This window comes from Pituophis catenifer, unplaced genomic scaffold (genome assembly GCF_029215685.1).
Source record: "Pituophis catenifer annectens isolate HBS135680 unplaced genomic scaffold, rPitCat1.0.hap2 SCAF_14, whole genome shotgun sequence".
NCBI lineage: Eukaryota > Metazoa > Chordata > Lepidosauria > Squamata > Colubridae > Pituophis > Pituophis catenifer.
In genome coordinates, this window is record NW_027256894.1 from 19293906 (window position 1) to 19306502 (window position 12597).

The following is a 12597-nucleotide window of genomic DNA, read 5'->3' on the forward strand; positions in this document are numbered from 1 at the left end:
AGGAGAGTCAGACCTTGGTGACTGTTCTGAGCAGTGGTGATTTTCACCTACCTGTCGTGATTTAGGCCCAAGTAATTATTACCAGACACAATCAGTCCTAAACAAACCTATTTTATTAGAACCGCTGAGAATTACTTCATTCTCAACTTAGTCCAAATTAATTCCAAAACAAGTCCTTCATAAACAGTCCTTCGGTCTTATCACCAACCTTTGTCTTCTTTGGCACCCTGCCAAAGGCTTTTCTTGGCAAAACCCCACAAAGTTCAGAAACAAGAGACACCGACAAGAAACAAATGTAACAACGTTGGTTTCCTACAAAGATCCCAAGAGCTGTTGCTGCTCTTTTAAGCCTTCTGGGAGTGGCCAATTATCTCCTGGCCTTACTCCCGAGTCGTCCTTTTTGCTTTAGCTGCTCCTGCCTTCTGGCAGCTCTTTGCATGCGTGCACTAGGAACAGGCTCCTCCTGTTCCTCTGCCTCTCTGCTATCCGCCTCTGGAGGCTCTGGAGTCGGTGCATCACTAACAGTGTTAGTATGAATTGGATCAACATGAATGATACCTAGCTAAATTTGTTCATATACAGTATAATAGAGAAATGTTCAGATTGAACAAGAAAGACATAGATGAAGATAGAGACAAAGATGAGGAGTTAAGGCATTTCTTGCTTATATATGTTTGAACAATATAATGAGGATTACTTAAATTTGATAAATGAGATAGAGATTACTAGTACTGTTATTGAGAATTGGCTTAATATGAATGATACCCAGAACCAACTCTGTTCACACACAATACGGATGTATATTTTAGAATCCAAAATGTTCTTTTCAAAGCCAAGCGAGTTGAGGACTTGCAACTCATTTAATCCCAACCTCACGTTTGGTGGACTTTTGAGAATTGACTGCTCTAATTTGTCATCTTTTCTTAGCACCGCAAGTCGTTCGCAAGATCCGAGCAGAACAGTTCTCGGATGCCTCTGGGAACTTGAAGCTATGGTGTCAGTTCTTCAATATCTTGAGTGACTCCAAGCTTATCTGGTACAAGGATGAGGTGCCCATAGCAGAGGTCAAAAGAAGGTGAGCCTTGTGGAAACGTCTCCAGTGGGCTGCAGTAGAAATGTCATGGTCTGAGCAGTGTCTCCCGCATAATTCTTGCCCTGTCTTACATTTCCCCACCACACCCCTAACTCCTATCTTCAGTCCTTCTCCAACATTCTAAATAGATTAGGGATGGATTTCACCCCCCATAATTCCCAGCCATCAGCAGATCATGCTTGTTAAGAATTCTGGGAGTTAAATCCCACACCTCTGGCAGGTAGCAAATTGGAGAGGGCTATTACCTTACTGAATTCAACCAGAAAGTTATCTTGATTCACAATCTATTTTTATTTTGTTAGCCTTTTGCCCTAACAGTAATTCCAGGGAAGAAAGTGTCAACCACAAGCTAATTAGCCTTTTCTGAAAGCCAGATTTTTTTTTCAATGCCTGCAGGAGTTTTGATATAATAAAATATTTATATGCCATACATATATAATGCCCAACTTCAATAGGACGTTGTCGATTGTTTTTTTTTTTAAGCTCCTTTTCTTGTTTGTTTCTGAAAGGGTTGGACAATCTTTTGAAGGACCAGGAGCAAATGAGGCCAGTGATGAAATGGAAAAAGGGACAGGATCTCCTTTTCTTAACAATGTTGAACTTATTTTGGAGTTAGACTGTGTCTTTCGAATGTTTCCTCATCTCAAAATGACAGGAAGCCATGGTTGAAGGTGGTTTTCGCAAGCCAGAGGATAGCTTTGAGGCCCCACATTGTCCATCATCCCTAGTTTAGGAGGGCAGTATTGCTCTTCCTCCTGAGAACTTGGAAAGGTCCACTTTGGATTTACAGAGGTCATGGTAGCTCCATTTCTTCTTCTAGCTTTTTGATCCTCAGAAAGGAGCCCTAAAAATTCTCCTTGCTACTTATCTCCTACTTACCTACCAAATGGTGGAGAAGAGGAAATAGCCATTGCAGCTAGGAGCCCCCCACCAGTGTCACTGCTATTCTCTCTGTCAAGGTGCTTCTACCAATTCCCACCCCTTGCCTCACTCAGCCTGGTGAGAAGCTAGTTGCACCTGGCCAGGGATGGGCTGCTGGGGGTTCGTAGGGGTTCGGGAGAACCTCTAGCTAAGATTCTGTGCAGTTTGGAGAACTCCCAAATCCCACTCCTGACTGGCCTCGCCCACCCCGCCCCTCCCCTCCCATGAGTCCCCATGTGGCCTGTTTTGGATGCCGGTAAGTGCAGGGTACTCGCAGAGGCTCAAGGAGGGCAAAAAACGGGCCTACCGGAAGTTCAGGAAGGCCTATTTCCTGCCTCCAGAGGGCCTCTGGAGCCTGGGGAAGCTGTTTTTGCCCTCCTGGAGGCTTGAGAAAAGCCTCCGGAGCCCGGGGAGGGCAACCCCCCTCCCCCCGTGGTGCAGGAGGCCGACTAGGCCATGCCCACCATGGCCACGCCCACCCCTGCACCCGTCCCGATGGTTGTGTTCCACAAAATGGTCTCTCACCACGGCCCCCATAAATTGGATTAGGCCCAGCTTCATTTCTTTAATTTTTTTTTCGATGAAAATTTTGAAGCATCTGGTTAGTCACTCCTGCAGTGTGTACTCTAGTTCTGATGTCTTTCAGCTCTGGAGATGAAGGACAGGCAGCTCTGGCTATTGTGCAGATGTCCCTGAAGGATTGTGGGGTGTACCAGTGTACCATCCAGAATGAATACGGGACTGACAATACTGACTTCCTGCTGAGCTCTGAAGGTGAGATTTAGTCGCTCAGTAGATCCCTCGTGGGCATGAAGGGACTTGAGGCTAATGACTTGCTTGACCCCTCCCTCGGGAATTAGCCTACATTCTAAAAGAACAAGTCCAGGAATGCAGTTTGGATCCAACTCTATTAAGATCTCTTTCCGATTTTCTTCTAAGTAAGAGAATAATCATAATATATCTCTTTCCCTATCTTGCTCTTTTTTCCTAGTGCTGTCCGGATTTATCTCCAAAGAAGAAATAGAAGGTAAAGTACACCAAAAAAAGGTATGGTGAGTCAATGCCCTTGGAGATAACTTGACCCCCATCAAGCTCCTCACCACGGATGACTTTCCAGTTGAAGGAAAGAGCTTGAGGTGACCCTGTTCCATACTGAGGCCAAAGATCCAAGCAAGGAAGATATTTTTATTCATGGATGTTTGGAGCAAAATGCTGTGCCTTTTTCCTGTTTCATTGGTTTGGTCCAGAGGTGGGTTTCAGCAGGTTCTGACCAGTTCTGGAGAACTGGTAGCGGAAATTTTGAGTAATCCGGAGAACCGGTAGTAAAAATTCTGACTGGCCCCGCTCCCATCTATTCTCTGCCTCCCAAGTCCCAGCTGATCGGGAGGAAATGGGGATTTTGCAGTAACCTTCCCCTGGATTGGGGAGGGAATGGAGATTTTGCAGTAACCTTCCCCTGCCACGCCCACCAAGCCACACCCACAGAACCGGTAGTAAAAATTCTGACTGGCCCCGCCCCATCTATTCTCTGTCTCCCAAGTCCCAGCTGATCAGGAGGAAATGGGGATTTTGCAGTATCCTTCCCCTGGATTGGGGAGGGAATGGAGATTTTGCAATAACCTTCCCCTGCCACGCCCACCAAGCCACACCCACAGAACCGGTAGTAAAAATTCTGACTGGCCCCGCCCCATCTATTCTCTGCCTCCCAAGTCCAGCTGATCGGGAGGAAATGAGGATTTTGCAGTAACCTTCCCCTGGATTGGGGAGGAAATGGGGATTTTGCAGTATCCTTCCCCTGCCACACCCACCAAGCCACACCCACCAAGCCACACCCACAGAACCCTTAGTAAACATTTTTGAAACCCACCACTGATTTGGTCCATACATGAACCAACATTGCAGACGATGTTGTTTATGGAATCAGACCAGCAAATCTTGGTGGCATCAACCCATGCCTGATTTCCTACTTCAGCCATTGCTGCAAGCAGTAGACATGGCCCCAGATGACCATCTGGTGGCTTCTTCTCCTTCTTCTCCTCCTCCTTCACTGCTAGGAATCCCAGTCTTAAAATTAAGGCACTTCTTCTATTCTTTTCAGCTGGAGAGGAGATCGAGATGACCCCCATGGTGTTTGCCAAAGGTTTAGCTGACTCTGGCTTCTGGGGGGATAAACTCTTTGGTCGGATCATGGTGGAGGACCTGGAGGTTGGAGAAGGATTTCTACGCAAGGCTTGCCGTGCCCGTGCCATTTATGGCCTTGAGCCAGTCTTCGAGTCTGGGCACACTGGCATTATTAAAGTCCACAACCTCATTGCATTTGGTGGACGCAGTGAGAACACGTTGGTGGAGAGGAATTACGATATCACCATTCAGGTGGGTAGAAGGGGATCCCTTCCTTGACCCCAGTTCTGTAGTCAAGCAGATCTTCAAGTTCAGTCATCAAGAATTAGACAAAGTACAGGTGGTGCTTGACCCTACGAACCGCAATTGAGCATGGAATTATCGTCATAAGAGCCGTGGTGGTGCAGTGGTTACAATGCAGTACTGCAGCTAATTCTGCTGATTGCCAGCTGCCAGCAGTTTAGCAGTTCGATCCTGACCGGCTCAAGGTTGACTCAGCCTTCCATCCTTCCGAGGTGGGTAAAATGAGGACCCAGATTGTTGGGGGCAAAAGGCTGACTCTGTAAACTGCTTAGAGAGGGCTGTAAAAACACTGTGAAGCGGTATATAAGTCTAAGTGCTATTGCTAAGTGGGAAGGAAGGAAGGAAGGAAGGGACATGGTGGCACAGTGCTTAGAATGCCATATTGCAGGCAAACTCTGCCCAGCAGTTCGATCCTGGTTGACTCAACCTTCCATCCTTCCGAGGTCAGACAAATGAGGACCCAGATTGTTGGGGGCAATATTTATTTATTAAGAGCCGTGGTGGCGCAGTGGTTAGAATGCAGTACTGCAGGCTATTTCTGCTAGCTGCCTGCAGTTTGGCCAGTTTGAATCTCACTAGGCTCAAGGTTGACTCAGCCTTCCATACTTTCGAGGTCGGTAAAAATGAGAACACAGATTGTTGGGGCTGATAGGCTGACTCTGTAAACCGCTTAGAGAAGTGGTGAAGTGGTATAGAAGTCCAAGTGCTATTGCTACCTTCCTTCCTTCCTTCCTTCCTTCCTTCCTTCCTTCCTTCCTTCCTTCCTTCCTTCCTTCCTTCCCTCCCTCCCTCCCTCCCTCCCTCCCTCCCTCCCTCCCTCCCTCCCAGTGGTTAGAATGCAGTATTGCAGGCAAATTCTGCCCACAAGCTTGGGTTCAAGAAGCAGTCTCTTCTTGAAAGCTTCCAGTGATGAAGCTCCAATAACTTCTGAAGGCAACTTCTGTTCCATTGAATATAGAATAACAGAGTTGGAAGGGATCTTGTAGGTCATCTCGTCCAACCCCCACCCTCCGCCCGAGCAGGAGACCCTACTACACCATTTCTGACAAATGGCAGTCCAATCTCTTCTTGAAAGCTTCCAGTGATGAAGCTCCCACCACTTCCGAAGCCAACTTCTGTCCCATTACCGTCTGGTTAGATGTCAAGAGCTGTCTGTTTCCTTGCAGGAGTGTAAAATCCAGAATTCAAGTCGGGAATACTGCAAGATCTTTGCGGCAGAGACGAGAGCCATTGCTGACTTTGGCTCAATACCTGAGTAAGTTGTTTCTTTCTAGGGCTGTGAACTGCCTGTTTAAATCTTCATAGGTTTGTAGGTGGTCCTAGACCTCTGACCAAGGGACCACCTTTGGTGGGAAGGGAACAGCGTTCCGTGCGCCTTTGGCGTTGAGTCATGCCGGCCACATGACTACAGAGACGTCTTTGGACAGCGCTGGCTCTTCGGCTTTGAAACGGCGTTGAGTACCGCCCCCTAGTGTTGGGAACGACTAGCATATATGTGCAAGGGGAACCTTTACCTTTAATAGAAGCACTCTTTTCTCTCTTTTTTGACACAGGATAATCCCACTTTACCTAATCTATCGCCCAGCCAATAATATTCCTTATGCAACCATGGAGCAAGACCTGCCCGGCTCATTTCAGTGTTACTGTGGACGAGAAGGAGACGGCAACAGGTTGGCTCCACCCAACCCCTCCGAGATTGGGCAAAAATGCTCTGCTTTCCAGCACTGGCTTTACCAGTGGACAAATGGCAATATCTTGGTGACAGACCTGGAAGGTGAGGTTCTTGTGTGGGCAACTTGGTGCACCTTCTAACTTTTAGAGGGAAGCTTCTCTAGGTCAGATCGCTAGATAGATAATCTGTTGTCTGCCTGATGTTCTGAGGAATGCTGGGAGTTTTAGACACTGTTGGAGGTCAGCAACAGTGGGAGGAATCAGGGGTGAAATGCTCCCGGTTCGGACCGGATCGCCGGATCCGGTAGCGATGGCAGCGGGTGGTTCGGAGAACTAGTAGCAAAAATCCCTGCCTCCCCCCCATGCCCAGCTGAGCCACGCGATCATCAGAGGCCTTTTTAAAAAAAATTTTTTAAAGTATTTTTTCTACAACCTCTTCAGTGGAAAAAATGCTTTTAAAAGTAAAAAAAAAAGCCTCTGATGATCACGCGGCTCAGCTGGGATCATCAGAGGCTTTTAAAAGCATTTTTTTTACAACCTCTTCGGCCGAAGAGGTTATAGAAAAAATGTTTTTAAAAGGAAAAAAAGCCTCTGACAATCAGGCAACTCAGCTGGGCTCTTCAGAGGCTTTTAAAAGCATTTTTTCTACAACCTCTTCAGCCGAAGAGGTTGTAGAAATAAAAATGCCTTTAAAAGCCTCTGACGATCCCAGCTGAGTTGCCTGATCATCAGAGGCTTTTAAAAGAATTTTTTTTTTCCTGCAACCTCTTAAGGTGGTAGAAAAAATGCTTTTAAAAATAAAAAAAAAAGTTGACCACGCCTACCCAGTCACATTACCCCCCCCACCAAGCCACGCCCACAGAAACGGTAGTAACGAATTTTACATTTCACCACTGGGAGGAATGTAGATTTTTGCATCTCTGCTGTAGATGAATGGATTGAGGCTGGCTTCAGTGTGACCTTTTAAGAGTCAGCCATTATGTTGTCGCTCAAACAAAGATGAGGAGTGGTGGACCTACCTTATGATTTCATCGGAGTGTCAGGGTTCCAAGGAACACCTCCAACGAAATAAAACTCTGAGGCCTGAGGTTCCTCAAAGTTCCAATTTATTAGAGAGGTCATGTTGGCACATCTGGGAAAACCCGAATCTGAAAGCTTCCGGGTTTTCTCCACCCAGCTAACAGTTTACAGCCCCGCCCCGCACCCACAAATTCATCACATTGTCCAATCAACTCTTCACACTCCGCTGGATGCAATCTTCAGGCAGTCTCCATCAGATGCAGGCAAAAGTCCTTGAAGACGGAATGTTGTTATGACTAACTTTCTACCGCTCCAACAACCTCCCAACTTCCCCAGCTAAAATAGGTGGCAGTTAAGAAGCAAAAAAGAAAATTGTCTTCCAAAACTGACACAGAGCTTCTCTTGCAGGAGTCGGGTGGAAAGTCACCAACGTGAAGATTGCTACCAAAATCAAGGGGTAAGTAATCACATTGTGTAGCTTTCATTCCAGGCTGGATAAGTGGGTTCAACCGGAGCGAGCCAAGACAAGAGCTTCGGCAAGGGGTTGGACTAGAAGACCTCTAAGATCCCTTCCAGCCCTATAATTCTCTATTTTTGGCACATAAAGGAATCTGCCAATATCGCTCACTAACAGTTTCTGTCTTCCCGCCAAATAATAAACAGCTTTGGCACCTTTTTTACTCAAATCTCAGGGTATTTCAGGGTATCCATAGCTTCCTTCTAGGTTGAAACCACGATAGTAATCTCTTGCTGTACCAGATTTCCGTGCAGCTCATACTCCTGAACTGGGAATCCATGACATCTTTGTCCATCATGGCTTAGCAAAAGACAAAGATTGGCCAGCTCCATGCTAAACTCTTATACAATCCAGGCCAGGAGATCTTTTGAGATATGGGCATTTAAACCCTGATTAGTCACCCACAGGTCTCCTGAAATCTTTCTTCAGATATATCCTTTGCAATTTTCTACGGTGCCTACTAACGCAGAGGCTGTCTCTCAGATGCCAGCTGATCAGTGGTGAAATGTAAAATTTGTTGCTACTGGTTCTGTGGGCGTGGCTTGGTGGGCGTGGCTTGGTGGGTGTGGGGTCATGTGACTGGGTGGGTGTGGACATTTTAATTTTTTTTAAATTTTTTTAAAGCAATTTTTACTACCTACTCGCCCGAACCGGTAGTAAAAAAAATGCTTTAAAAAAGTTTTAAAAAGGTTCTGACGATCACAGCTGGGCTGTGTGATCGTCGGAGCCTTTTATTTTTACTTTTTTAAAGCATTTTTTTACTACCGGTTCGGGCGAATAGGTAGTAAAAAATGCTTGAAAAAAGTAAAAAAAAAAAAAAAGGTTCCGATATTCGCGCGGCACAGCTGTGATTGTCGGAATCTCTTTTTTTTTTTTTACTTTTTAAAGCATTTTTTTTTACTATCGGTTCACTTGAACCGGTAATTTTTATTACTACCGGAACTGAGCAAACTGGTAGCATTTCACCCCTGCAGCTAATCCATTAACAGATACAAGACCAGGGGGAAGCATCAGTGACTCCCATAATTTACAAGCATGTCAAAGATGGATGGGGAATTTATCTTGGGGAGTAACCTTCTTTCTCTGCCAGGTACCAAGGCCTGAAGGAGAGCTGTTACCCCAACCTCCTCAATCACTTTGTTACCTCCCATCAATGCAACCGTTACTGTGAGCTCCTGGCTCTGAAAAGCCTTGAGGTTCCTCAACCTCCGCCGAGAAGCAAAGGTTCTCGAAGCCCCAACGTGGGCAGAAAATCCTCATCGGCTCAATCCAGCCCTCAGCTCCAGAAAAAAGGCCTCTCTAGTCCCCAGGCTTCCAGAAAAGGGTCTGTGAGCCCCAAGAATGCCCAGAAATGTCCAGAACATGTGGTGGAATCACAATCGACGGCATGGCCCAAAGGAAGAGACAGCGACAAGATGGGACAGCTGCAGTGATGATGGGCAGTGGGGGCACCTTGTGTGTGCCTGAGGAAGGGGACAGGGTCGCCTTGTCCTCCTGTGGCTCCCCCCACCTTTCCTTGCGTGAGGTCTGTGTGTGGTGTTTGAGGGAAAGAGCCATGCTGATCATGGCTCTCTGGGCAGGTTTAGATGCCCTCAGGAATGATGTGTGAATGCAACGTGTGGTCACTACTGCTGACCCTGCAGAGAGTGACGTCTGTCTTCACAGTCCCATCACACGAGGCAGGAGCCTGGCACCCGACTTAAGTGCCCGTGTGATTCTGTTTCTCCTTGGTGCTTTGAATATTGAGCCTGTCCTACAGCTCCCAATAGGTTGAAGTCCAAGATGGGGACTGGATGCCAGGTGGCCAGGTGGACCTATGTTCTGCTGGGCTGTAATTCAGGACTTTGACCGCAATACGTCCCCTACCAAAGACCCAATGCTCTCTGTTTTTTTCCCCATGATGGTGTGGGCCACCACAACCCCAGTGAGACTCTTGAGAATTAACTTCGGCCCAATCCTCTCTTCCCGTCCATCCCCAAAACAGCACCTAGGAGAAGAGAGTTGACTTCTCCCTTCTCCTTCGGAGGGAGATGCTGCTTCCTTGACGGGACTCCATGTGACGTGGCTGTGGTGGTACCTCCTTGCACCTGTGTTTGGGGACAATTAAAGTGTCAAATATGTCACGGAGAGGACATTTGGTCAATCAAGTGAGGCTGCTGAGATTAACAGAAGATTAAACGCTTCTTGCTCAACTACCCTTCCTGTTCCATCCACTCAGGGTGCAGATGGAGCACATATTTTGCACACCGAAAGCTCTGATTTCAGTTGATGTTTTGGTCAACCAGTCAAGAGATCCAAGAGTAAGAGAAACCTTGCTATCCGAGACTCTGGAACTTGCTGCTGAATATTCAAAGCAGTTCTTGTTATATTTCTTACCCGTTAATGACCACAGATAGCTCGCATTCACATAACGGGCTTAACTTGGTTACTGAGCTAACTTTCTTTTTCTGGATTCACATCACACACGGACCCATAAGTTAACCAAAGAAGCTGGATTCGCACTCCAAATTCCTCCCATAAACCGGGTTAACAGGAACCAAGTTCAGACTGTATGAATGCAGTTCCTAAATTTACAGCTGACAAGGATATTGTATGAACTATATATAGCTATAGTGTGCAGTCTTCCTCAGCCTAATTTCTTCTAGATGTGTTGGGATTAGCCAGGATTCAGAACCCTAGGAATTGTGGAAGTACAGGTTGGTCACCTCTTGAGGATGTAGAATTAGGGAAGGCCTTTTAGATAGAAATCTCTCTCTTGAACAACATTCTCTTGATTCACTTTATATATTTTGCTTTTTTTCCAAATTTCTCTTTAGCAGATAAATGTAGGCTGTGTAGCAATTGGCTGCAACCAGCAAGATTTTAAGCACCCCCTACTGTCAAATAATGGCACGCGGTGGCCCAGTGGCTAAAACGCTGAGCTTGTCGATCAGAAGGTCGGCAGTTCAGCGGTTCGAATCCCTAGCGCTGCATAACGGGGTGAGCTCCCGTGACTTGTCCCAGCTTCTGCCAACCTAGCAGTTCGAAAGCAGGTAAAAAATGCAAGTAGAAAAATAGGGACCACCTTTTGGTGGGAAAGTAACAGCGTTCCGTGCGCTTTTGGCGTTTAGTCATGCCGGCCACATAACCACGGAGATGTCTTCGGACAGTGCTGGCTCTTCGGCTTTGAAACAGAGATGAGCACCACCCCCTAGAGTCAGGAATGACTAGCATGTATCCTAACCTTTACCTTTACCTTTTACTGTCAAATAAAATTGCCCTATAGCTGTGAGCTCAATCGAATTACAGGTAGGATGGAGATGTCACTGAGCAAGAAAACCCTGGAACAGCCTATAGAACATAGGTGCCCCATCAGCTGTTTCTTCACCAAAGACTACTGTATAATCCATCACCATCTGGAAACTTGTGAATAAATCTCTATTGTCCTCTATCATGACCTTAGACAGAGAACATTTTAGGAACCCCAAAGGGACCTCCGATACGATGTAAGGAGCAGGGCGGGATGAGTAACATCAAGGAGTATGGGTTGTCCTTCTAAAATGTTACCTTCACGTGCCATTCAATTCGAAAACAAATTCATTCTCAATATGGCTGCTTGATAGTCGTGCTTGAGTTGCCCCAAGCCAAAGAAGGGAGCCGAGTTCCCCTTGTGGACTCTTTCCCCCACGGTGGGTCATCCAAGAAACCACGTAGAACCTCATTTGATGTATCGGAACTTCTGTTGAAGCTGTGATGTCGAAGTGGCAGGGCCAAAACCTTGTCTTCGAAGCTCCTTCAGGTGCAGGAATGAAGCTACACGCCCTCCTAGAGGACAAGGGTTTACGACAGGGGTGTCAAACTCAATTTCATTGAGGGCTGCATCAGGGTTGTGTTTGGCCTTGGGGGTCTGGAGTGGGCGTGGCCATGGTGGCCATGGCCAGCTCGATATCACTCATGTCAGGGTCACCTGTGGTGGCCCAAACGCTCTGCCAGCAAAAACAGGCTCCCGAGCTCCGTTTTCAGCTGCGATGGCCTCCTGCAACCCTCTGCCAGCGAAAACTGAGCTCTGTTTTTGCTGGCAGAGGCTTCCACGGGCCAGAACATTACTGTTTCCAGGTGGCCCCATGAACCAGATCTAAGCACTCTGCGGACTGGATCTGGCCCCCGGGCCTTGAGTTTGATACCCCTGGTTTACAAGAATACCGAGAGAAAAACAAGAGCCTGGTGGCGCAGCAGACTAATAGCCTGTTATTAACATTCAGCTGCCTGCAATTACTGCAAGTTCGAATCTCGCCAAGGCTCAAGGTTGACTCAGCCTTCCATCCTTTCTAAGGTAGGTAAATTGAGGACCCAGTTTGTGGGGGCAATAAGCTGACTTTGTATAAATATACAAAAGGATGAAGGCTATTGCTTAGCGCATTGTAAGCCGCCCTGAGTCTCTGGAGAAGGGCGGCATATGAATCAAATTAAAAAAAAAAATGGGACTGATTGGGTTGTGTAATGCTGACTCAATAATAATAATAATAATAATAATAATATTCATAATCATAATAAACCACCTGGGGTTCAAGAGTTGCTGAATAAAGTGAAACAGGATGTAACTTGTCTGTGGAAGCAGCTGAGATCGTCTCTGAATTTTACGTACTGTATGTGCACATTTCTCTGTTGAAATCTGGCTGGTGGCCAAGACTTTGGTAAGCGTAGACTTGAGAACACGGTTTCTTGGAAAATACGAATGAGGACATTGGTTTATTTCCAAAACAAGTAATTTTGCCATCTGCAAGTTTGAGGGTTTTTTTTAAAAAAAATATTATTGTTACTTGGGAAGAAACTCCCGTGGTGTGAGTGGGGTTTTCTCTTGAGCACAAATCTCATTGAAATTCAGTGGGGCGTATCCGTGGGTGGACCGCGTGTAGCAGTGGTGGGTTTCAATTTTTTTTTAATTCCGGTTCTGTGGGTGTGGCTTGGTGGG

General features: G+C 46.5%; 1 protein-coding gene across 2 annotated transcripts in view; it reads left to right on the plus strand.

Moving 5' to 3' along the window:
• ALPK3 (alpha kinase 3) overlaps window positions 1–11740 on the plus strand; it is a 41158-nt gene extending 29418 nt beyond the window's left edge. For both annotated transcript variants that reach the window (XM_070953768.1, XM_070953769.1), the window contains 8 exons: window positions 928–1075; window positions 2661–2788; window positions 3006–3041; window positions 4113–4387; window positions 5605–5693; window positions 5992–6212; window positions 7538–7586; window positions 8737–11740. In XM_070953768.1, the coding sequence (XP_070809869.1) occupies window positions 928–1075; window positions 2661–2788; window positions 3006–3041; window positions 4113–4387; window positions 5605–5693; window positions 5992–6212; window positions 7538–7586; window positions 8737–9079 (1289 nt within the window). In that variant the 3' untranslated portion in view covers window positions 9080–11740. The remainder of the gene's footprint in view (window positions 1–927; window positions 1076–2660; window positions 2789–3005; window positions 3042–4112; window positions 4388–5604; window positions 5694–5991; window positions 6213–7537; window positions 7587–8736) is intronic.
• The last annotated feature ends 857 nt before the right edge of the window (window positions 11741–12597 follow it).